General features: G+C 45.2%; 1 protein-coding gene across 2 annotated transcripts in view; it reads left to right on the top strand.

Annotated features, from left to right (window-relative positions):
* MARCHF7 (membrane associated ring-CH-type finger 7) overlaps window positions 1–27332 on the top strand; it is a 919282-nt gene that overhangs the window by 582977 nt on the left and 308973 nt on the right. For both annotated transcript variants that reach the window (XM_044074748.1, XM_044074747.1), the window contains one exon: window positions 26653–26763. In XM_044074748.1, coding sequence (XP_043930683.1) covers window positions 26653–26763 — 111 coding nt within the window. The remainder of the gene's footprint in view (window positions 1–26652; window positions 26764–27332) is intronic.

Raw genomic sequence — 27332 nt, 5'->3', positions numbered from 1 at the left:
CATACTTTTCTGCTATACCCATCATGGAAAACCAGTTCCTGCTACTATTAGGCCCCACTCTACCAGGGCAACAGCTACTTCTACAGCCTTTCTCAGGGGGATTCCAACCAAGGAGATTTTGGAAGCTGCAACTTGGAGTTCAGTACACACCTTTACCAAACACTATCACTTACCACTTTACTCTAAGACTAGGGCGGGCTTCGCCACTGCAGTTCTGCAGGCCCTTCTAGCCTCCTCTAACGTTCCTCCACCCATCCTTAGCTTTGGGATTCAACCAAAGTGTGATGACTGCAGCAGGGATAACATATGAACATAGTACAGTTTTGTACCTACCATAAATGTAGATGTTAGAGTGTACACCCTGCTGCAGTCCAGGTTTCCCTCCCTCCATCCCCTCTTATGTAACTGGCTAAATATCTACAATACCTTCTTGATGTATTTGTTTATAGCTGAAGGGATTTTGTGTTTGTGCAAAGTTTACTCAATTTGGTACTAAGTACTGACCACCTTTTTGAGGGCACCTGACATCTGGGGCAAGAAAAACTGAAGAAAATGGTGTTGGTTGCATTATATATACCCCTGGCGCACTGACGTCAGGGAAGAAGTGACCACAACCGAAGCCGGACCAAGACTTTGGAATTCCGGCCGACTGCGGGACCGCTTGACGACAGGATAACCCAAGTGTAAGGTTAGCAGGGTGTACACTCTAACATCTACATTTATGGTAGGTACAAAACTGCACTTTACTAGTCAGCTTTGCAACAGGGGCAGAGGGCAAGGCCATTTCAAAACAAACCATTTCTAATGGCTAGCGCACTGCATCCATTTCTGCTACAAGCAGCATGGAAAACCTGACCCCTCGGGGTCAGAACACATTCCACTAGGGCAACATCTACCTGTGCAGCATTTCTCAGGGGAGTCCCTACCAGGGACAGCCTGGAAGCTGCTACCCTGAGTTCTGTACACACCTTCACCAAGCATTACCACCTGCCTATCTTTTTCAAATCCAGGGCAGGTTTTGCTACAGCAGTCTTGCAAGGCCTACTGGCCAGCCCTAACTTTACTTGACTGCCTCCACCCTTCCTCAGCTTTGGGAATCCACCCAAGTGTGATGACTGCAACAGTGAAACACTAAGAACGTAGTACAGTTGTGTGCACTTAATATAAATGTAGATGTTTGGGTGTATTCACTGTTTTGAGTTCTGGTTTCCCTCCCTCCCAAGCCCCCTGGATGTTCTTCGTGTTTCACTGTTGCAGTCATTACATTAGGGTAATCTGCTGGCAGGTTGCCTTCAGTCAGCCTGATTTACAAAGTCTTGGGTCCTGCATCGGTTGCTGTGCCTTCTTCCATGACGTCAGGTAGTCAGGGGTATAAAACGTGCAGCAGACACCATTTTCATCAGTCTTTCTTGCCGCACGGTGCCCGAAGCAGTTTGCAAGTGCCGGTCGGCCGACTCCTGAAATTTTCATTTTTGAGTTTCAGAACCGAAGTCTTCAACCGTTGGGGAAACTTTTTCTTCCTCCTTACCAGTGTCAGTAAAAGTTAATAGTTGTATTACTTGTAGGAAGCAAATACCTCATAAGGATTTTCATTTGTACTGTATTCCTTGCCTAGTCCCTGACCGCAACGTGCCTTGCTGTCGGTTTTGTGCTAAATTTAATCAACGCACTATTAAGCATCTGTATATTTTTGCATCAGAAGATTTTGGCTCAAGATTTGACTATCCAAAAATGTCTGTTAGCAATCCGACTACTGGAATACCTAAAAAAAACGCAAATAGAGACAAGACCGTCAAAGTCCAAAACCAACGAAGCTTCTCCTAAGCCAGTCGCCGGTACTCGGGTGCTTTCGCAGCCCCTGATACCAGCTACTTTTGGTTCGCAGGCCTCTACTGAGACCCATTCGGAGTCCAGTATGCCGCAAGACACTTAAGTATTGAACCCGCAGATGTCTCTCCCTTGGATAGGTCCGGAGCCGCTGAGCAGGCACCGGCTTCTGAGGGTGTTTTCAGGCCTAAAGATTTGTATATTAAACCAACACCATCTTCAAAACTAAGGCCAAAATCGGCTTCTGTGTCTAAAAAACAGACGCTTGGGCCACGTGCACAGGCTGCTATGCCTAAAAAACAAATGATCAAAATGGCTGAGGATTTAATTACCTTGATCAGGGGTACCCATCCCCCTCCTGCTAAGAGGCCTAGGCAAGGCACTGACTATGAATCATCAGATCAGGTTTCCATTTCTTCTGATTCCTCTTCTGATCAGAATTATCTATTCCACCTTATGAGGACTCTGATGCAGAAGAATCCATCCCTTCTCCCCCTGAGGATTTTTCTTTTGGAGAAACTTTGCATACCCTAAGGAAACACTTTCACTGGGAGAGTCAGGATGTCTCAGAATCTAAAAAGAGGCTTGGGGATTTCCTTCTTCCTCAGCATAGGCCTTTGGCTATACCTCCTGTTCTAGACATTGTTGAGGTTTTCTCAGAATCCAGCATGGCTCCTTATTCCCTGCCTCCAGCTCCTAGTAAGCCAGACCGATATTACAGGGTTCCTGACTCCCACAAATTCCTCTTTAAAAACCCTACTGCTGACCCTGAAACCATTTCTCAGGGTCCCAAGGGCGTTAAGGCTTCTACTGCTAAAAATCCTACCCCTTCTGATAGACTCCATGGCACTGGATAGATGGGGTAAGAAGGTTTACACGTCTGCAACCTTGGCAATCAGGGCTTTAAATCGTCAATTTCATATGCTTAAATAGCAGCATGTCATGGGCTTACTTAAACAGAAAATGATGTTGATTTCTGACTTGTGTGGAAAATAGAGTTGCAGGATTTCTTGCATTCAGCTGAACAAGTTGGAAAGCATACTTTGCAATGTGGTTTTGATTCCTTGGAGGCCTCTTGCAGGGCTGTCATAACTGGATCTGTGATAAGAAGCATGCTTGGCTCAAGGGGCAAAATCTGCCTGATCATGTTAAAGCAAAATTGTTGGATGCTCCTTTACAACAGGACAGTGTATTTGGTAATAAGGCAGAAGAAGTTTTGAAAAAGATGGAAGATAAAGCTAAATCGATGCAAACTGTAAAAGATTTCCTACAAGTGCAGCCACCCAGGTTCAGTAGACACTGGCCTACTAAGAACTGGTCCTTTCCAGTACCCACCAGAGCCGCTCAAGTCTCAAACCCAGACATTCCAAAGGCTCCAGGTTTCGGTCACAATGAACTTGTGGAGCAAAGCAGTGGGGTGCCTCCACCTCCAAATCTGGAAGTAACAAGGCACCTTCCTACAGTAAACAGTCTCAATGGCTTTCCACTGCAATCATCAAGCACTTATCTTTTAGCCGCCCCCTTGGGGGGAAAACTGGCACGTCATGCACAAAACTGGCAGCTAATTACCCAGGACAAGTGGGTTTTAAATATAGTATCCCAGGGATACAGATTTCATTTCCACATGTTGCCAATCCCAAACGGATGGCCAGATCTGCCTCCAAATCAGTGAGCAGAGCCCAGAAACAAGTTATGTCCCTCATGAATATGGGGGCTATTCAACCAGTACCAGAAAAGGGACAAGGTTTTTATTCAGGACTTTTTTTCCTGGTACCCAGAAAAGACAAATCATGACGTCCAATTTTGGACTTATCCTTTCTAAATATATTTCTGGACATTCCAAAATTCAGGATGCTGACTCTACAACAGTTACTGCCTATTCTAGGCAAGGATGCCTGATTGGTAACTCTAGACTTAAGAGGCTTACCTGTATATCCCAATCGGGGAATCTTGCAGAAGATACCTCCACTTCAGAGCAGGCTATTTGCATTACCAGTTCTCTGCACTGCCCTTTGGCTTATCTACTGCACCCAGGCTCTTCACAAAGTGCCTGGCACAAGTAATTGCATTTTGCAGACAAAGAAACATTCACATTTATCCTTACCTGGACGATTGTCTAATTCAGACAGAAAACAAGGACACTCTTCTAAAACATCTGGCATTTGTAAAAAGATTTCTAACTTGTCTAGGGTACATCATAAACTAAAAGAAATCACAACTGGTATCTTCTCAAATAATTACATTCCTGGGTGCAAGCTTGAGTTCATCTGCCCAGATGACCTACCTTATGCCAGAAAAATTAAATTGATGACTGACTTCCAAACAGGTGGTGACAAAAACCCAGCTATCTGCAAGACAAATTCTGCAGGCCTTAGGGTTCATGGCCTCCTGCATCCTAATAATTCCATATGCAAGACTGCATATGAGGAAACTTCAATGGTACTTAAAAAGCTTATGGTGTCAACATTGTCACAGCCTGGAAACGATGATTCCTATCATTCCTTGCCTGCAGCTAGAGTTCCTATGGTGGGCAGAAGCCTGCCACCAAAACAAGGGAGTGTCGTTCTCTCCACCCCCTACTACCCAAACCCGGACTACAGAAGCATCAGATTGCTTGGGCGCATCTAGCAGGGAGATGCATTCAGGGCCAATGGAGCCCAAATCAAATGCACCTACATATCAACCAGAAAGAAATGCTAGCTGTACAGAATGCTCTTGACAGCCTTCTTAATCCAGGACAACTACTGATGGACAACACCACAGTCATGTGATACATAAACAAGCAGGGGGGTACCCATTCCTACCCCCTTTACAGACTAGCCATGGCATTGTGGAACACTGCCTTGACTTGCCAAATAGATCTAAAAGCTCAATTCCTGCCAAGAAAGTAAAATACTCCAGCAGACGCACTAAGCAGAAATCCTATGGACCCACATGAATGGAAACTGGATCCACAAATCTTCAGCATGTTGATACACAAATGGGGGAGCCCAGACATAATTTGCCTCACCCCAGAATTATCAGTTGGACAAAATCTGCACATGAATTTATCACAGAAAAGCTTGGAAAGTGGATGCTGTGTCCTTCAGCTGGAAAAAAAACTATCAATCTATGCCTTTCCTCCTCTGCCTCTGCTCTCCAAGGTCTTACTAAAAGTCGGACAGGAAAAAACAAAAATGATGCTGATTGCTCCAGACTAACACTAGTACCTGCTCATATGCAATATGTCACACCTTTCTCTGTGGTACCTACCTCTGACAACTTACCTACTGTCTCAGCAGAACTATCAAATTCTGCACACTCCGCTCCAAACTCTGAATCTTGCAGCATGGCTAATCAACTAATTTCACCAGTTACATCTCTCAGTAAACCTGTGATGGATGTCATTTTGGAGGCCACAAGGCCTAGTACTAGAAAATCTTATGCGGACAAATGGAAAAGATTCTGTACCTGGAACCAAGCACAAGGAATATGCACAGCCATGCCCAATATTCCTCAGATTCTGCAATATTTAACTGAGATGCTTCACAAGGGCCTATCTTTTTTCTTTTATAAAAACCCATGCCTCTGCCATTTCAGCTCATTACAACACAGAGCCTCCCCTCTTTTTCTTACCCTCTGCTAAAGCAGTACCTCAGAGGGGCCAAAAATTTAAGACCTCCCAGGAGAGCACCAGCTCCTGTATGGGACCAATTTTGTTTTGGAAAAACTTACTCTGCCTCCTATTGAGCCAGCTGTGACTGCATATTTAAAATTTCTCTCCTGGAAAGCAGCTTTTTTTTTTTTTTTTAGCAGATGTTCTTCATGTTTCACTGTTGCAGACATTACATTTGGGTAATCCTGCTGGCAGGTTGCCCTCAGTCGGCCTGAATTCCAAAGGTCTTGGGTCCTGCGTCGGCTGCTGTCGCCCCTTCCCTGACGTCAGGTAGTCAGGGGTATAAAAGAAGCAGCCAACGCCATTTTCTTTAGTCTTTCTTGCCGCGCAGTGCCCAAAGCAGAAGCAGTTCGCAAGTGCCAGTTGGCAGACTCCTGAGATTTTCGTGTTCGAATTTCAGATCTGAAGGCTTCATTAAAGCTAAGTACCCCATTGGGGAAACTTTTTTCTTGCTCCAGACAGATGTCAGAAAAAGGTAATTGTATTTCTTGTGGAAAGCAAATACGTCGTAAGGACTTTCATTCTTATTGTATTCCTTCTGTTCTTTCTCCAGAGCGATGTCAGAAAAAGTTGTTGTCTTTCGGCTTATTAGGGGTCGCCACAGTGGAACTCCGGTCCACTAATGTTTGGTAGTGGATTTTTACGTGCAGAGTTACCAGCCCTGACGCACAACCTTCAAAGAAGGCATGCCCATTCACGCATGCCTCCACACAAGACGCTGTAGCTGAGAATCGAACATGACAACGTCTTGCTGTGAGGTGACAACGCTACTGCAGCATCACTACTGCAATGTCAGAAAAAGTAAATAATTGTATTTCTTGTGGAAAGCAAATACCTCATAAGGACTTTCGTTCTTACTGTATTCCTTGCCTAGGTCCTGATCACAACGTTTCTGGTTGTCGGTTTTGTGCTAGATTTAACCAACACACCATTAAGCGTTGGTATGATTTTGCTTTAAACTATTTTGGATACTGGTTTAATTATCCAGAAATGTCGTCGGATAGCCATCAGACTACCGGAGTTAACAAAACGCAAAGAAAAGGAGAGACAGACGAAGCTTCTCCTAAGCCAGTCGCCGGTTCTCAGTGAGGTGATTTCACAGCCCCTGACGCCCGCTACTTTAGTCGCAGGCCGCTACCGACTCCCATGTGGAGTCAGCCATGCCGCTGGAAACTCAGGGTATTGAGCCTCGGATACTTTTCCTTCAGATGGGTCCGGAGCCGCAGAGCAGGCAAAGGCTTCTGAGGGTGTATTCAGACCTAAACATCTTTACATTAAACAGACTTCAGATTCAAAGGCAAAGACTAAAGCACCTTCTAAAGCAAAGAAACAAACTCAAGCCATGTGGACAGGCCTCTATGCCCAAAAAACAGATGCTGAAAATGGCCGAAGACTTGATTACCTTGATCAGGGGTTCCCATCCCCCTCCTGATAAGAGGCCTAGGCAAGAGACTGACTGTGAATCTTCAGATCAGGTTTCTATTTCCTCTGATTCCTCTTCTGATCAGGAATATTCTCTTCCCCCCATGAGGATTCTGATGCTGAAGAATCTATACCTTCAGCTTCTCCTCCAGAGGACTATTCTTTTGGGGAAACCTTTCATACCATGAGGGAGCATTTCCACTGAGCGCCAAGATTTTTCAGAATCTAAAAAGAGGCTCAGGGATTTCCTTTTACTACCTCAACACAGGCATCTAGCCATTCCACCTGTGTTAGATGTGTTTTCGGAGTCCAGTCTTGTCCCTGACTCCTTACCTCCAGCTCCGGTTAAGCCTGACATATTACAGGGTTCCTGACTCTCATAAATTCCTTTTCAAATACCTTGCTGCAGACCCAGAAACTATTTCACAGGGTCCTAAAGGAGTTAAGGCTTCCGCTGCAAAAAAACCCTACCCTCTCTGGCAGAGATTCTAGGGCACTGGATAGATGGGGAAAAAAGGTTTACACATCTGCTACCTTGGCTTTAAGGGCCTTAAACTGTCACGTTTTATATGCTCAAATATCAGCAACGTGTCAAGGCATTGCTTAAACAGAAAATGTGGTCAAACTCTGAATGTGCAGAAAACAAGGAAATGCAGGATTTATTGCATGCAGCTGAACAAGTTGGAAAGCATACTTTGCAATGTGGTTTTGATTCTTTGGAGGCCTCCTGCAGGGCCACAGTTATGGGTTCTGTAACTAGGAGCCATGTTTTGTTAAAGGAACAGAATCTGCCTGATCATGTCAGTTAAATTATTAGATGCACCTTTACAGCATGATATTTTGTTTGGTGTTAAGGCAGAAGAGGTGTTAAAGAAAATGGAGTACAAAGCTAAATCTATGCAAACTGTCATATTTTTTTTACAAGTACAGCCACCTAGGTTTAGTACACACTGGCCTACAAAGAGTTGGTCCTTTCCTGTGTCAGACAGACCTCAAAGGGGCAGATCCAGGTGCCATAGAGGCAGATCCCAGGCGCAGGGTTCATACAGGTCAAAGCAATGGGGTGCTTCTACCTCCAAAGTTGGAGAAGACAAATCACAACCATACAGGAAAAAGTTCCAATGACTTCCCCCTGCCTGCACCAAGCAATTATCTCCTGGCAGAGCAAGAGCAGGGACAAGGATTTTACTCTACTGTTCTTGGTACCCAGAAAGGACAAGGCCTGGAGACCAATATTGGACCTATCTATTTTGAACACATTCCTTGATATACGAAAATTCAAGATGTTGACCTTGCAGCAGCTTCTGCCCATGCTGGGCAAGAATGCTTAGCTTGTGACTCGAGACCTGAAAGAGGCATACCTGCATGTCCCAATCAGACAGTTATGCAGAAGATACCTCAGATTCAAGGCTGGCTCAATGCATTACCAATTCTCTGCACTGCCCTTTGACTAATCTACTGCGCCCAGGGTCTTTACAGAGTGCCTGGCACCAGTAATTGCATTCTGCCGACAGAGGTATACAAATATATCCTTACTTGGACGACTGTTTAATTCAAGCAGAGAACAAGGACATTCTTCTACAGCATCTGGTGTTTGTGAAAAGACTTCTAACATGCCTAGGGTACACAGTCAATGAAAAGAAATCAAAATTAGTACCCTGTCAAGAGATAATATTCCTGGGTGCAAGCTTAAATACAGCTGCCCAGATGGCTTGTCTCACGCCAGACAAAGGCAACTGACTACCTATTTCAAAATGTTGGCAACAAAGGCCCAGTTATCTGCAAGAAAAATTCTGCAGGCTTTGGGCTTCATGGCATCCTGCATCCTACTAATTCCATATGCAAGACTGCATATGAGGAAACTTCAATGGTATCTAAAAAGTGTTTGGACTTAACATTGCCACAGCCTGGAAACAATGATTACTCTCATTCCCTGCCTGCAACAGGAGTTTCAGTGGGCAAAGGCTGGTCTCCAAAACAAGGGACAGCCATTCACATTACCCCCAGCCAGGCAGACACTAACAATGGATGCATCAGATTATGCCTGGGGGGCCCACATGGCAGGAAGATGCATTCAGGGCACATGGTCCTCAAACCAAATGCATCTACATATCATTCAAAAAGAGATGCTAGCTGTTCAAAATGCCCTGACAGCCTTCAAGGACCTACTTCATCTGGGACAACTACTGATAGACAGACAACACCACGGTCATGTGGTATATAAACAAGCAGGGGGGGCACACATTCTTACCCCCTTTGCAGACTAGCCATGACTTGGGCACAGCATTGACTTACCAAGTACGTCTGCAGGCACAAGTCCTTCCAGGAAGGGAAAATACTATGGCAGACGAACTAAGAAGAAACCTCATGGATCCCCACAAGTGGCAGCTGGATCCACAAGTCTTCAACATAAGGAAATGGGGATGCCCGGACATCTGTTTGCCTCCCCTCGCAACTACCAACTAAAAAGATTCTGTACAAGGACTTATCACAGACAAGCATGGAAAGTGGATGCCCTATCAGTATATGCCTTTCCCCCACTGCCTCTACTCCCCAAGGTACTACTAAAGGTCAGAACGGAGAAGCCTAAGATGGTACTGATTGCCCCAGACTGGCCCTGCCAGTACTGGTATCCATTCCTAAGGAACTTGTCTCAATTCCCAGCTTAAGACATTACCTCAAATACCTCATCTACTGTCCCAGCAAAACAGTCAGATCCTGCACAGCCAGCTCAGGACTTTAAACCTGGCAGCATGGCGGATAATGTAGTCATACAAAACACACCTCTCAGTAATGCTGTAGTGGATGTCATTTTGGAAGCCAGAAGGCCTATTACTAGAAACTCTTATGCTGGAAAATGGAAGAGATTCTGTGCCTGGAACCAGGCACAAGGAACTGATACAGCTGTGCCAAATATTCCTCAGATTTTGCAATACTTAACTGAGATGCTGGCAAAGGCCTATCTTTTTCATCTACTAAAATTCATGCCTCTGCCATTTCGGCTCATTCCGATATAGAGCCACCAATCTTCCCATCCCTTATTAAAGCAGTACCTCAGAGGAGCCAAAATTTGAAGGCCTCCAAGGAGATCACCAATGCCTGCATGGGACCTCAACTATGTCTTTGAAAAACTCACCCTGCCTCCTTTTGAGCCAGCTGCTACTGCTGATATAAAGTTTTTATCTTGGAAAACAGCTCTGCTCCTAGCAATAACTTCTGCAAGATGAGTTTGAGCTACAGGCACTCATGGCTGTGGAACCTTTTATCCAGACAGGGTCTCTCTGAGGACAAACCTGACATTTATGCCTAAGCTGGTGTCCAGTGTGGCTCTTAACCAAACTATTAATTTGTCAACTTTTTATCCAAATCCACAGAACAAGGGGGAGAGAATTCTGCATTCTTTGGACGTACACAGACAACTTAGATTCTACTTGGACAGAACCAAAGTTTTCAGAAAGAGCAATTACTAGTGACATATGCTGCAGGATCACAAGGAAAGGTCATCTCAAAGCAGACGGTTTCAAAGTGGATAGGCCACTGCATTCGTTTCTGCTACTTACACCATGGCAAGCCGGTGCCTAAGGGCATTAGGCAACATTCAACCAGAGCTGCAGCCACTTCAGCAGCCTTTCTCAGGGGAGTTCCAACCAAGGACATTTTAGAGGCTGCTACTTGGAGTTCAGTGCACACCTTCGCAAAGCACTATCATCTGGCACTCTAAATCCAGGGCAGGCTTTGCCACTGCAGTTCTGCAGGGCCTCCTAGCCGCTCCTAATGCTGTTTAGCTCCAGCCTCCCAACCATAGCTTTGGGACTCTACCCAAATGTAATGACTGCAACAGTGAAACACGAAGAACATAGTACAGTTGTGTACACTTACCATAAATGTAGATGTTCGAGTGTATTCACTGTTGCAGTCCAGGTTTACCCACCTGCCATCCCCTTTACTTCTGATGGAACCTATCTTTCCTTCTCTGATTTATACAACCTATGTGATGTATTTGCTTGTAGATGAAGGTAAAGTTTATAATGGTGCATGTATTTTTATATGTATATAAAACAGTGTAAGAAACTTCTCTGTGTGGAAGATTTTCAGTCCATATTTATTTCTAGTTAATCACTGTGTATTAATCAGATCAGACAATTTTTGGCTACCCTTTTAGGGGGCACCTGGGCAAGAAAAACTAAAGAAAATGGCATCTGCTACTTCTTTTATACCCCTGACGACCTGACGTCAGGGGAAGGGGTGACAGCAGCCGACGCAGGACCTAGGACTTTGGAATTCAGGCCCACTGAGGGCAACCTGCCAGCAGGATTACTTAATGTAATGACTGCAACAGTGAATACACTCTAACATCTACATTTATGGTAAGTGTACACAACTGTACTTTCTCTGCACTGCCCTTTGGCTTATCTACTGTGCCCAGGGTATTCACAAAGTGCCTATCTCCAGTCATTGCATTTTGCAGGCAAAGAAAAATTAAAATTAACCCATACTTGGACGATTGTCTAGTTCAGGTAGAAAGCCATGATATACTTTTGAATCATCTGGCATTTGTACAAAAGGTGCTAACTTGTTTGGGGTACACCATAAACAAAAAGAAATCACATCTGGTACCTTGTCAACAAATTATATTCCTGGGAGTAAGCTAAAACACATCTTCCCAGTTGGCTTTCCTCACGCCAGCGAAACAAATTCATTTGACAACTTACTTCAAACTAAAGGCCACAAAGACCCTGCTGTCTGCAAAGCAAATACTACAAGCCTTGGGTTTTATGGCCTCCTAATTCCATATGCAAGACTGCATATGAGGAAAATGCAATGGTATCTAAAAAGCCTATGGTGTCAACATTCTCAGGATCTAGAAGCAATGATTCCTATCATACCTTGCCTATGATTAGAATCCCTTTGGTGGGTAGAGGCCTGCCACCTAAACAAGGGACTAACATTCACTCTAACCCCTGCCGCCCAAACCCTGACAGACGCATCAGACTTTGCATGGGGGGCTCACTTGGCAGGGCAGTGCATTCAGGGCAAATGGAACCAGAGTCCGATGCGCCTGCAATATCAACCAGAATGAAATTTTAGCTGTGCAGAATTCCCTGACAGCCTTCAAAGATCACATCCTTCCAGGACAATTATTGGTAAAGACAGACCAACACCACAGTTGTGGTACATAAGCAGGGGGAAACCCACTCCTACCCCCTCTGCAGACTAGCTATGGCTGTGTAGAACACAGCCTTGAGCTACCGAGTGCACCTACAAGCTCAATTCCTGCCAGGCAAGCTAAATTCACTGGCAGGCGACCTAAGCAGAAATCTCATGGACCCACACGAATGGAAACTGGAACCAAAAATATTCAACCTGTTGAACAAATGGGGGACTCCATAGATAGACCTGTTTTCCTTCCCTCAAAACTACCAATTGGACAAATTTTGCACAAGGACTCCCCACAGTTAAGCTTGGAAAGTGGATGCTCTGTCCTTTACCTGGGAAAGCCTCTCTGTTTATGCCTTCCCCCTCTGCCTCTCCTCGCGAAGGTTCTGCTAAAGATCAAACAGGACAAACCAAGGATAATACTTATTGCACCAGACTGGCCTTGTCAGCACTGGTACCCCCTCTTGGCACCTACCTCAGACACCTTCCCTGCTGTCCCAGCAGGCGGGCCAGATTTTGCACCCTCAGCTTCAAACCCTGAACCTTGCAGCCTAGTTATTTCCTTGAGCTCTCCAATAGCATCCCTCAGTAAGCAGGTGCTAGATGTCATTCTGAAAGCAAGGAGACCTAGTACTAGAAAATCCTATGCTGAAAAGTGGAACAGATACTGTTCCTGGAGCCAGACCCAGGGTATGGGCACTATGGTGCCCAGCTTACCTCATATTCTTCAGTTTGTCTTTTGGCTTTTCCCTGGTAAGTGGTCGCCACAGCAGAACTCGGGTCTGCTAATGATTGGCAGTAGATTTTTATGAAACTCCGAGGTGCCAGCTCGACGCCCAACCTTCAACCAAGGCATGCCCGTTTATGCACGCATGTCTTTCGAATGCTACCCAACCGCGGGGAGGACATGCAGACACCATACAGAAGGCACTCCCAAGCCAAGCCGAGAATCGAACGGGAGAACCTCTTGCTGTGAGGTAACAATGCTACTGCCGTACCACCGTGTCAGTACTTAACAGAAATGCTCCACAAGGGCCTATCCTTCTCATCAATTGAAATTCATGACTCTGCCATTTCAGCACATTATAGTTCTGAACCCACCCCTCTTCTCTCACCCCTTGTTAAAGCAATTCCTCAGAGGGGCTAAAAATTTAAGACCCTCCAGGCAAGCCCCTACTCCAGCCTGGGACCTTAAGTTTGTATTGGAAAAGCTCACTCTCCCTCCATTTGAACCAGCCACAACTGGAGAGTTGGAATTCCTTGCTTGGAAAACAGCCTTCCTTCTAGCCATCACTTCAGCAAGAAGAGTGTCTGAATTACAGGCCCTCATGGCAGTGGAGCCCTTCGTTATCTTCCATGCAGACAGGGTTTCCCTCAGGACCAGTCCTTCCTTTATGCACAAGGGTGGTGTCTAGTGTGGCCCTATATCAGTTCGTTCATTTGCCTACCTTTTTTCCGAATCCACAAAACAAAGGAGAATGAATTATGCACTCTTTGGATGTGCACAGACAACTTGGATTTTATTTGGACAGGACTAAGCCTCTCGGAAAATCTGAACAACTGCTAGTTGGCGATGCTGCAGGGTCAGAGGGGAAGGCCATTTCAAAGCAAACCATTTCTAAATGGATAGCCCATTGCATTCATTTCTGCTATAAGCACCATAGAAAACCTTCTCCACAGGGGATAAGATCACATTCCACCGGGGCTGCATCTGCCTCCTCAGCTTTCCTGAGAGGGGTCCCTACCAGGGACATACTAGAATCTGCTACCTGGAGCTCTGTACATACCTTCACCAAGCATTACCACATGCCTATTTTTTTCTAAATCCAGAGCTGGTTTTGCAACTGCAGTTTTGCTGGGCTTAATAGCTGGTCCTAATACTAATTACCTCCTCCCATCCCAAATGTGATGACTGCAACAGTGAAACATGAAGATCATAGTACAGTTGTGTACACTTAACATAAATGTAGATGTTAGAGTTTATTCACTGTTGCAGTCTTGGTTACCCTCCCTCCGGCCCCCTGACTTCTGTTGACTATACCTCTGTTCTTGTTTGCTATGCTTAAAGCTTTTTGGTGTATTTGCTTTTTGTTGGAGGTGTAACCTTGTATATAATTGCTTCCCATTATGGGGGCACCTGACATCTGGGGCAATAAAAACTGATTGATGTAATGGTGTCTGCTGCATGCTTTAATACCCCTGACTACCTGACGTCATGGAAGATAAGACGGCATCCGACGAAGGACCCAAGACTGATTATCAGGCCGACTGAGGGCTACTGCAAGCAGATACCCCAAATGTGATGACTGCAACAGTGAATACACTCTAACATCTACGTTTATGGTTAAGTGTACATAACTGTACTTTCTTTGGCAAGCCCCATCAGCGCTCCTGAAAGGATGCCCAACTGTCCTACTCTGGAGGCAGTCAGGTGTCGCTTGTCTTTGTATCCAGACACCCGGCTAAAAATTACAAAAGACTGTTTGGCATGGAGGGATTGGTCCTGAGGGGACACCCTGTCCACTTGAGTAGACTAAGGGCCACACTGGATGCAACATTGGGCATGAAGGAGGGTTTGGTCCTGAGGGTACACCCTGTCCCCTTTCACTGAAACACCCTCTGTACGAAAGAAAATCCCATGCATTCCACCCAGTCTCAGGGATCATACAACCATAGAGATTCAATGGTTGCTAGAAAGTCATCCAGCCAGTTCCAGCAGACCAAATAGGATACGGAACCTACTCAGGATTCTTTAGTGCCAAAGAAAACAGGGGACTGGAGGCCCATCCTGGACCTCAGCAAACTCGACACTTTTTTGTAAGAAAGAGAAGTTCCGGATGGTCACACTTCAATCGATTCTTCCATTTCTAGGAACGGACGATTGGATGTGCTCTATAGATCTCAAGGAAGCGTACTACCATATCAAAATGGCCAGACCATCCAGGGATCACATGCGTTTCTGGCTAGGAGCCAGTCATCATCAGTTCCAAGCACTGCCTTTTGGTCTCTCAACAGCCCCCCAGAGTGTTTACCCAAGTGCATGGCAGTCGTTACGGCTCATCTGAGGCATCTAGGATTCAGTGTTGCCGTACCTAGACGACTGGCTCTTCTCTGCCACCACCAGGCATCAACTAGTTCAATCCAGGGACCTCATTCTAAATCTGTGTTCCTAGTTAGGAGTTGCTATAAATTTTGACAAGTCTGCGTTCTCACCATTGCAGCAGATTTCCTTTTTCTGAGCAGATTTAGACACCACCACTGCCATGGTAAAACTGCCTCTGGAGAGAAGTCGCACTTCGGCATCAGACATTCTGGCACGCAACGAAGTACCAGCCTCTCAAGTTTTGAAACTACTAGGTTACTATGGCAGCATCACTCGTAGCAGTTCCTCTAGGGCGCATGCACATGAGAATACTTCAATAGCTACTCTTAACCCAGTGGTCTTACCAACAACTTCCAATGTCATTCTTGATCGATGCAAAAAGGATCTACAGTGGTGGTTGACCAGCCGCCATGTTACAGTAGGCCACCCATTTGTTCTGCCCCCACCATCAGCCACAGTGACCACAGGCGCTTCCCTGATGGGAGGGGGGGGGGGGCTTTTTCAGGGAAGAACAGTCCAAGGCACTTGGTCAGAGACTGTCACACTTGCACATCAATGTCCTGGAGATGGTCTGCAATCCAGACTGACATGTCAGTAGTCTGGTATATCAACAAGCAAGGGGGAACAAAGTCTTACCCTCTGTGTCGAGAGGCCCTGAGAGTCTGGCAGTGGACTGTATGAACCTGGCGCTTTCTGATAGCGATGCACATCCTGGGGAAATCCAACGTGATCGCAGACAAACGAAGCCATTCTGATGCCGCACGAGTGGTCCCTCAAACACGAGATGGTGGAAAGGATTTTCTGCAGATGGGGCAAGCCTTGCTGTGACCTGTTTGTATCTCCCATGAACACCAAATGCAGAAGCTACTTTGCCCTGAATCCCCCACCAGGGGAAAACCCAAGGGACTCTCTCGTCCACGCTTGCCCCCTGGGACTCTCTTATGCTTTTCCACCCATTCCTCTGATTCCAAAATTTCTACAGAAAGTCAAAGCCTTGTGAAGGACTGTAATTCTGATAGCCCCTTATTGGCCTTGACAGATTTGGTTCCCTTTCCTTCGACTCTACCAACTAAAAGAACCTTGGATTCTGGACCCAGTTCCAGATCTGCTGACACATTCGTCAGGGGCTCTTCATCCTTCACTTCAATCCCTCAAATTGACAGCTTGACTGCTACAATTTCCAACATAGCCAGGTCCCACAGTCTCTCCTCAGAAGTCCAGCATATTCTTGTATCCTCACACAAAGCTTCAACCAGAAAGTTATACGCCAGCAAGTGGAAGCAATTTGCTTTCTGGGCTTCTCAAAATAATATTGACCCATATGTCGCCCCAATTGCTAGCATATTGGAGTTTTCTACTAAGCTTTTTAATGAAGGTGTGGCGGCAGCTACCATACGTGTTCAGTTGGCCGCAATTTCAAATTTTCACTTTGGATCGGAAGGTTCTAATCTTATGTCTCACAGGTTATGTAGAGCCTTCTTAAAAGGAACCATACATCTCAGACCACCAGTTAGATAACATTTCACTCCCTGGAACCTAAATTTTGTTCTTTCTAGGATTATTCTTCCTCCATTTGAGTCTGCTTCTTCCGGCCAACTAGAGTTCCTGTCTTGGAAGACCATTTACTTGGTGGCCATTACATCAGCATGTAGTGTGTCTGAACTTATGGCCTTATCTATTAAACCCCCATACTTGATTTTTCACCCTGTGTCTGTCCGAACTAACCCTTCCTTCCAAAGGTATGTTCAGAGGCTAATTTAAATCAAGCTATTGAACTCCCGATTTTCTTCAGTAACCATTCCAACAAGCTGGAGTATATGTTGCGTAAACTTGACGTTCACAGACCACTCAAGATTTTATTTGGATAGAACCAAAGGGTTTAGAAAATCAGAACAACTTTGATGTTCTTCGTCTCACATTGCTGCAGTCATAACCTGTGGGTAGTCCGCTGTCCTCGGTCGGCCCGAATACCAAAGAGTTAGGCTGGCGTCTGTCATGGGTGCCCGGAGCTGACGTCGGTACGTAGTGGTACTTGATATCCCCAGTCTTTCTTGCCACGTGGTCCGAAGCAGAAGCAGTGTTTGCAAGTGCCGTTCGGCATTCTGAAATTTTCAGTTATCGAGTTTCAGACCGAAGACCAAGTTGGGCTAAGTACCCCGTTGGGGAAACTTTTTGTCTTTTCTTGCCTCAGTTAATCCGGATGTCAGAAAAAGTTAATAATTGTATTTCTTGTGGGAAACGGATACCTCATGGGGACTATCATTCTCTCTGTATTCCTTGCTTGGGGCCTGAACACGACGTAGTCGGGTGTCGCTTTTGTGCTAGATTTAATAAGCGCACCATTAAACGAAGATTAGACTGTGCCAGGCTTGTTTTCGGTAAGCGGTGTAACTACAACATGCCGTCGGATCCTCCGCCCGCTACCGCTAAAAAGCGAAAAGATAAATCTTTAAGATCTAAACCGGATGAGTCGTCCATTGCGGACATCGGTTCTGTGGAACCTACGGTTGAATCTGTGGATCCAGCTGAAGTCTCGGCTGAATCCCAGGGGGAACCTTTACTTTTACAGGAGTTAGGCCAGGCCGAGGGTGCTTCTCAGGTATCTGTAGTTCCATCCTTACAAAAGGTTATTAGGCCTTCTACCTCAGTGACTAAAGGCCATGCTAAAGCTAAACCTGGTCTTTCTGTTACTGGCCATAGCCCTAGTTCTTCAGGTTCTGTTCCTAAAAAACATATGTTGAAAATGGCAGAAGATTTGATTACTTTGATTAGGGGTTCTATGCCCCCTCCAGAGAAGAGGCCTAGGGTGGAGACAGATTTAGAGGGAATGGAGCATTCTTCAGACTACTGAGTCCTCAGCTGAGGATATTCAGGATTTCCCTCCCTATTCAGATTCGGATGCAGAGGATTCCTGTCCTTCTGCTTTTCCTCTAGAGGATTTTTCCTTTTCTGAAACTTTGCATTCCATGAGGGAACACTTCAAGTGGGAAGGTCAGGATTTTTCAGATTCTCGAAAAAGGCTTAGGGAATTTTTGTTTTTGCCACAACATAGGCCTTTGGCTATTCCCCCTGTCTTGGATGTTATTCAGGATGTTTTTTCTGAAGCTTCACTTAATCCTGATTCTTTACCCCCTGCCCCTGTCAAACCAGACGGGTATTACAGAGTTCCAGAGGCTCAAATATTTGTATAAGAGTCCTAGAGCTGACCCGGAAACTATTATTCAAGGGCCGAAGGGTGTCAGGGCTTCTGTGGTTAAGAATCCAGTTCCTTTGGATAAAGATTCTAGAGCGTTGGATAGGTGGGGGAAAAAAGTGTACACCTCTTCTACGTTGGCTATGAGGGCTTTAAATTGCCAGTTTCATATGCTGAAGTACCAGAATTTTTTGTTGGGTCAATTGAAATCTAAGGTGGATGCTTTATCTGAGGATATAGAGTGTAAGGAATTGCAGGAGTTGGTTCATGCTTCTGGTCAAGTTGGTAAACATTCCTTGCAGTGTGGCTTCGATGCTCTTCAGGCTTCATCCAGGGTGGCTGCTACTGGTTCAGTTATTCGTAGACATGCCTGGCTTAAGGATCAAAATTTGTCAGAGCATGTTAAAGCTCGGATTTTGGATGCTCCTCTTCAATCTGAAGTTTTTTGGTTCCCCTGTGGAGTCAGTTTTGAAAAAGATGGAAGATAAAGCTAAGTCTATGCAGACTGTTAAGGATTTTTTGCAAGTGCAGCCCCCTAAGTTTAGCAGGAATTGGCCTGCTAGAGGATGGTCCTACCCTTCTTCGGATTTTCAGTCTAAGGACAGGTCTAGACGTGGGAGGGGCAGGGCTCACGCTCAGGGTTCTTTCAGGCCTAGGACTTGGAGTACTCCTGCACAGTCTTCTGGTGAGGGCAGGGGTCAGCCTTTTCGTAAACAAACCCAATGACCTGTATCTTCAGCTGCCAGACCCTTCTTTTCTGGCAGCTCCTCTAGGAGGAAAGTTGGCACTTTTCAAACAAAACTGGCATTTGGTCACCCAGGACAAATGGGTGTTGGAAATAATAAGTCAAGGTTACAAGTTTTATTTTCACACTTTTCCTCCTTTCAAAGGCATGCCAGATGTACCTCCTCAGCAAAGGTTGGAGGCTCAGGAACAAATTTCTTTGCTTTTACAGATGGGAGCAATCCAGGTGGTACCTCCGTCAGAAGTAGGCCTAGGGTTTTATTCCCGTCTATTCCTAGTGCCAAAGAAAGGAAACACTTGGAGGCCAATTCTGGATTTGTCCATTCTCAATACCTACCTAGACATTCCAAAGTTCAAGATGTTAACATTACAACAACTTCTGCCTATGCTAGGCAAAGATCACTGGATGGTAACTCTGGATCTCAGAGGCCTATCTTCACATTCCTATCAGGCCCAGCTGCAGGAGATTCCTGCGATTTCGGGCTGGTACTTCTCATTATCAGTTCTCTGCATTGCCCTTTGGTTTATCTACTGCGCCCAGGGTGTTCACAAAAGTTCTGGCCCCTGTAATAGCTTTCTTCAGACAGAGGGGAATACAAATTTATCCTTATCTGGACGATTGCCTGATTCTGGCTCAAGACAAAGACAAGTTACTTCAGCATCTACAGTATGTAATGGCAGTCTTAAGGTGCCTGGGGTATTCTGTGAACGAAATAAAGTCTAGTCTAGTACCCTCTCAGGACATGTGCTTTCTGGGTGTGAGACTGAATACAGCTTCTCAGATGGCTTATCTGACCCCGGACAAACAAAGAACTCTTCACCTATACTTCCAGCAATTATCAGTACTGTCCAGGCTGACTGCAAGGACAGTCCTTCAAGCCTTGGGGTTCATGGCATCTTGCATTCTAGTACTTCCCAATGCCAAACTGCATATGAGGAAGCTACAATGGTATCTCAAAAGTGTATGGACTCAACACTGCCACGATTTGGACACTGTCATTCGGATAATACCTTGCATCCAGAAGGAATTCTTGTGGTGGGCGCAGGAATGTCACCTAAACAAGGGGCGCTCTGTGACCCGACCAGAGGCGAGTCAGATCATAACGACGGATGCCTCAGACTTGGGGAGCACACTTCAATGGAAAATGGATTCAAGACACGTGGCCTCCCAGACTACAGCATTTGCATATCAACATGAAGGAGATGTTAGCAGTCCAGTTTGCCCTGATGGCTTTCAAGGGCCTACTTCAACCAGGACAGGTGTTGATTCGAACAGACAACACAACAGTCATGTGGTACATCAACAAGCAGGGGGGAACCCATTCTTACCCTCTTTGCAGACAAGCAATGATATTGTGGGAGACTGCTCTGAGTTTGCACATCACTCTTCAAGCACGGTTTCTGCCAGGAGCACAGAACTCCCTAGCAGATGTATTGAGCAGACAAATTGTGGATCCCCACGAGTGGAAATTGGATCCTCAGGTATTCCAACAGTTGACAGTGGCTTGGGGAACTCCAGACATAGATCTGTTCGCTTCTCTAAATTTCCAACTACCAAAATTTTGCACAAAGATGTTTCACCCAAAAGCTTGGAAAGTGGATGCTCTATCTTTTAGTTGGAACAACCTACATGTCTATGCTTTCCCTCCTCTGCCTCTCCTTCCCAAGGTACTCTTGAAAGTCAGGCGGGACAAGCCTTGCATGATTCTGATAGCACCAGATTGGCCACGTCAGCACTGGTATCCTCTGCTGAGGAGTTTAATTCAGGAGCCTCCTTGGCCTTTGCCACAGCTTCCTCACTTGTTGTCCCAGTCAAGCAATCATTTGCTCAATGTCGGGGTGCAGTCCCTGCATCTAACAGCCTGGCGTATTCTGTTTTAGAGCCTGTGGGGTCTCAGCTTCCTCAACAGGTTTTAGATGTCATTTTGGAAGCCAGGCGGGCCCAACACTAGAAAAGTTTATGCTGATAAATGGAGGAGATTTTTTATTTGGAGCACGACAAAGGGCTTTGATGTCTCTGTGCCTAATTTGAGTTTTACACTACAGTACCTTACTGAATTACTAGACAAGGGTTTGTCTTTCTCCTCTGTGAAGGTTCATGCTGCAGCCATTTCTGCTCACTATGATTGTGACCCTCCTTTATTTTCTCACCCTTTGTTTAAGCAATTTCTTAGAGGGGCAAAGAATATAAGACCCCCACGTAGAGCTCCTACTCCTTCCTGGGATCTCAATTTTGTGTTGGAGAAGCTTACTTTACCTCCTTTTGAACCTGCAGCTACATCTGAATTGAAGTTTTTGTCTTGGAAGACTGCTTTTTTGTTGGCCATTACTTCTGCTAGGAGGGTATCTGAATTGCAGGCTCTCATGGCTGTTGAACCCTTTCTGATTTTCCATAAGGATAGAGTTTCTTTGCGTACTAACCCTACTTTTATGCCAAAGGTGATTTCCAATGTGGCCTTGAACCAGTCTATCCATTTGCCTACTTTTTATGCTGATCCCCAAAATAGGGGGGAAAAAGTCTTGCATTCTTTGGATATCCACAGGCAGCTGCATTATTATTTGAGCAGAACTAAAGAATTCAGACAGACTCAACAGTTATTTGTTTCTTTTGCTTTGGGTTCACAAGGGAAAGCTGTTTCAAAGCAGACTATTTCTAAGTGGGTTGGTCAATGTATTGCTTTTTGTTATTCCCATCATGGGAAGAATGTTCCCGCTGGGATCAGACCTCATTCCACTAGGGCTACTGCCACATCTACTGCCTTTTTGAGGGGGGTAGCTACTAAGGATATTTTGGAGGCAGCTACTTGGAGTTCAGTTCACACTTTTACTAAGCATTACCATCTCCCTCTTTATTCCAAGTCTAGGGCTGGGTTTGCCACTGCAGTCTTACAGGGCATGTTAGCAGCTCCTAATGCTTTTTAGTTTACCAGCCTCCCTTTTCCTTTGCTTTGGGATTCTACCCACAGGTTATGACTGCAGCAATGTGAGACGAGGAACTTAGTGCAGTTTTGTACCTACCATAAATGTAGATGTTCGAGGATCCACATTGCTGCAGTCCTATTTTCCCTCCCTCCTTCCCCTCTGTAGGTTGGGGTTACTGTTATTCCTTTGGGATAATTGTTGTTTTCTCTTTTGTGGTTGTTGGGTATTTACTATTTTGGCTCTGGCCTTTCTTTTTTTAAGGCCTTCTGACATCTGGGGCAAGAAAGACTGAGGATATGGCGTCGGTCATGCGCTTAAGTACTACTACGTACTGATGTCAGCTCCGGGTGCCCATGACCGACGCCAGCCTAACTCTTTGGTATTCGGGCCGACCGAGGACAGCGGACTACCCACAGGTTATGACTGCAGCAATGTGGATCCTCTAACATCTACATTTATGGTAGGTACAAAACTGTACTTTTCTCATTCTGATACCAAGAAAGGGCTACCGGTGTCAAAAGTCACTCTTTCCAAATGGTTGACTGACTGTATAAAATTTATATATTCTTTCATGAATCAACCATTAGAACATAAGGTGAAGACGCATTCCACAAGGGCAGTTTCTACTTCTGCAGCTTATATGGCTAGACTGCCGTTAGACACAGTATGTGCAGCTGTCACTTGGTCAAAGCCACATACTTTCATTGCGCATTACAAAGTTGGTAAGGCCTTCAGGGACATGGCTTCCTTTTGGTTCCACTGTCCTCAGGAATATACTCCCGTGAGCCACCCAGGATGAATGGTGCTTGGGACACGCTACCCATTTGTAAGGATGAACGGCGAGATTGAACAACTTCACATGCAGTTATGTACTTACCATAACGTTCCATGTGAGTTCATCTCGCCTTCATTCCTACATTCCCTCCTGCCTATCCCCTCCAGGCTTCTCCAAGTACGAGTAACAAATTTGGGGTCTGGTAGTTTTTGTGTAATATTTCTTACTCCAGGAGTAATTCATATTTTTCTTATGTTGTATATGTTTGGATCAGCAAACTAGATCTGAGGTGAGGCAGAGAGCATCATGGGATAGGGACTTGGCCTCAAGCTAGTTGAAAACCTTGAGCTTGTGAAAGCAGCCGACTCTGAGCCGAGAGAGAGTCTCCGAACCCATTTGTAAGAATGAAAGCGAGGTGAACAACTCACATGAAACGTTATGGTAAGTACATAACTTATTTTTTCCAGAGGTTATTATATTCCCTTTTCCTTTCCTCCTCCCCCCTAGTTCCAGGAGATATCTATCTGATGTGCCACCCAGTCAGAGGATGTGGGGGGGGGAACCTTTCTGGAGGTTCAAAAACTTCTAGAAAAAGTCATCCAGGAGATCCCAACAGAAAATCTAGGATGCAGAACTTCGCTTCTTTTTGGTGCCAAAGAAAACCTGGGACCTTCAAATGACCCTGGACTTGCACAGTCTGAATTTGTGAAGCAGTCAAACTTTCACATGGCTACGGTACAATCCATGCTGCTGCTTCTAGTCAAGGACTGTTAGATGTACTCAGTTGCGTACTATCATATCAAAATAGACAGGCGTTCCAGAAGACATTTATGCTTCCAGCTGGGAGCCAATCATCATCAACTCAGAGCACTGCCCTTTGGTCTCAGCATCACCCCCCCCCCCCCCCGGGTGTTCACCGAATGCATGGCAGTGGTTGCTGCCCACCTCCGTCTGCAAGGATTCCAGGTATTTCCATACTTAGACAATTAACTTCTGGTGGCGCCTACAAGGTCTCATCTACTTCGAGCCATTCAGGTCATGCTACAACTCTTCAGTTGCCTGGGAATCAGTGAATCTGTAAGTCAGAGATGTCTCCTGTACAAGACGGAGTTCATAGGAACACAGTTGAACAGAACTACACAGCTGCCCTGTGTCCACAGAGAATAACCTCTTTTAGACATCAGATTCTGCTATTACTAGAGACCCCGATACTGCCAGCTCACTGGGTCCTTATGGCCCTAGGGTCCATGTCATTTGCCATTCTTCTGGTCTCTCTAGCTATATTATTCATGCAAGTTCTCCAGTGCACCCTAGTGGTCCAATGGTCTATTCTGTACCAGCCATGGTCAACCCCTGTCAGACTAACTCTGATTTGCAGTCATCTGCAGTATTGGATGCTTACAGATAACCTCCATCTCAGCAGACCCTTCATGTCTCCTCCACTTGTAGCCACAGTGACCATGGATGCTTCCTTTCAGCAGACCCTTCATGTCTCCTCCACTTATAGCCACAGTGACCATGGACACTTCCCTGTTGGAGTGTGTGTGTGTGTGGGGGGGGGGGGGCGGCATTTTCAAGGAAGAATGGTACAAGGCACGTGGTCCACGATGGAGACAAAGTTGCATGTAAATGTCCTGGAGATGAGGACAATTTTTCTAATGTTGCAAGCCTTTCAGGACTGCTTTCCTCTGGGAACATTTGCAATTCTTAGACAAATATGTAGGTCGTTTGGTACATAAACAGGCAGTGGGGAACTTGATCTTACCCATTGTGTAGGGAGGTCATGAGAGTTTGGGAATGGGCAATCTATTCAAACCGCTTTTTCATTGCAACGCACATCCTGGGGGAGTCCAGAATTCTGATAGGCAGGCTAAGCAGATCGATCTCAAGTCCACACGAGTGGTCCCTGAATCAGTAGCAGATCAAATATTCAGCCATTGGGGCCAACCTTTCTGTGATCTCTGTGCCTCTCCCCTGAACAAGTGCAGTAAATACTTTACTCGTCCCTCCCTTGGGGGAGTCACCCAGGGATGCTCTAGTCCATGATTGGCCCTTGGGTCTCCTGTATGCTTATCCTGCAATTCCTCTTGATTCCCAGTCTTACAGAAAGCCATCAGGTTGAAGACCAAGCTAGCCTTGTAGTCTCATAGCAAGTATCCCCCGTGGATACTGGATCTCAAGCAGGATCTGATTTCCCATCCTTTAGAACATCAGATTTGCAGTCTTCGATCCGTGAGACTAACCGCTTGGTTTCTCCAGTTCCAGTGATTCTATGAAAGTCCAAGCTAGCCTCCCCAGTTTAGAAATTATACTTGCTTTTCAGAAATCTTCCACCATGAAAGTCTATAATAGTAAATGGAAGAGTTTTTCCATTTGGGCATCAGAGCAGAATATTGATCCCTTTTTCTGCTTCTATTTCAGATATGTTTCTCAGCTCACTGTTTCAGCATGGAGCTAGTTTTTCTACTGTAAAATTACAACTAGCAGCTATTACGATTTTTCACGTAGGGAAAAGTTTTCATCATCTTTTTCCACTTCAAAATCATGCAGGACCTTGAATCTTTCATCTCCGACTGACAGTAAAAGATCCATCCCCTCCTTGGGATCTCACTGTTGTACTTCAAGGCCTTACATGAGACCCTTTGAACCCTGCTAGTTCATGTGACTTGAAATTCTTATCTTGAGAGAGTGCCTTTCCTAGTGGCCATTACTTCAGCAAGAAGAGTGTCAGAATTACATGCTGCATTTTTATTGCCACCACGTATTACCTTCGTCAGAGATAGTCTCACCCTCGGAACAATCCGTCCTTCATACTGAAGGTCACCACAGAGACTAATATTAACCAGACCATTCGTCTGTGCTCTTTCCTAATTATTCCAATAATAGCAAATATATGCTGCATTTGCTGCATGTACTTAGTTGTGCTTCTGGTTACACAAAACTAAACCACACAGGAAATCTGATCAGTTCATCTCCTTTTCACCATATAGGTCAGGCCATTTCCAAGATTACTTAAGCTAAGTGGATTGCTGATTTATATATCTGTGGTCTACTCCCAGTATGGAATGCAACTTCCCCGTCCTGTTGAGCTTACTCTACTAGGTCTATGTCTAACTCTTCTGCTTCCTCTACAAGAGCTCCTATTGATGAAATTTGTGCAGCAGCATCCTGGTCCAAATCTCATACATTTGTATCTCACTAAGTTGGACCTTTATTTCTAGAAACAGAGCATCTTTTGGCTCCGCAGTGCTCAGGCATTTTTGTAGCTGGGGACTCTGACCCATTGGTGATGCATAATGAAATGGATATAATCAGATTAGAAGGTATGTACTTACCATAACTTGGCATCTGTGTTGTCCAGTTTCATTATGCATCACATCTCACCCTCCTGCCCCCATCCTAAATCAACAGAGCGATGGGAGAGGATATGGGAACCCATAGGTTGCAAGTCTGAGCTTCCATGAGGATGCTTTCTTTTTGCTTTTCAAGTTGCATAAATCTAAATCACTTTTGAGAGGGCAGCAGATACTGTTTGAGGGGTTAGAAAAGGAGTGGGGCATTATGGGAGAGGGAGGAGTTTGAAGCTTGGATCGTAAGTCTGGAAGAAATGTCCGAGTCATATTAGAGATAAGATCCCTAGATCCAGAGGTGAAGCATAATGAAGCTGGACAACACAAATGCCAAGTTATGGTAAGTACACAACTTCTATTTAAGAGCATGGCTAAATGAAAATGCTAAATTTGGCACATGTGAATTGTTTACTACAGGTTTTCTAATTTTTGTTCACTTTTCGTGTTGGTATTTGAACCATTATTTGATATAACTTTGATTTTTTTCTTTTTCTTTCCTTCTAGGCTGAGTTCGAATTGATAAGCTCTGGCCTTTACCTTGTTGTGTTATTCCATTTATGTGATCAGAGGTTTTCTAACATGCTGTGGGCTGCAAATGAAGCAAGTACTCTCAGGGTAGGTGAGGGTGTGTGTACACATCCATTTTTAAAACCAAACTGGTTAATGTAGTAAACGCAAGATGTTAATGTGAATGAGTAATAGTTTGCTGTTTTAGTACTAGTTGGATACATTTTGGGTTGGTATCCTGTAGTATGTGGTGAGGTAATATTCTGTGCAGTTTGCTTTCAGCAGGACCAGTAGAGAACATAGCCACAGACCCTGATAGGGTCAGGAAACATTGTTTGGAAAATGTTAGCGGGTAGGTATTGGTGTTTTTTCACCTGGGTAGCATCAAATATTCTGATCCCTTTACTGTGAGGGGTTGAACCCAGCTTGTCATAAGATGTTCTTCATCTCACATTGCTGCAGTCCTTACACTTGGGGTAGTCCGCTGTCCTCGGTCGGCCCGAATATCAAAGTATAAGGCTGACGTCGGTCAAGGCGCATTTGACTGACATCAGGATGTCAGGGTACAAATGCGCATGACCGACGTCATATCCTCAGTCTTTTTTGCCGCATGGTCCGATGCAGAAGCAGTGTTGCAAGTGCCAGTTGGCGTTCTGAAATTGTTCGATTTTGGAGTT

This window comes from Protopterus annectens, chromosome 6.part0 (assembly GCF_019279795.1).
Source record: "Protopterus annectens isolate FY-2018-M chromosome 6.part0, PAN1.0, whole genome shotgun sequence".
Taxonomy (NCBI): domain Eukaryota; kingdom Metazoa; phylum Chordata; order Ceratodontiformes; family Protopteridae; genus Protopterus; species Protopterus annectens.
This window is presented reverse-complemented; position numbering and strand designations above follow the sequence as displayed.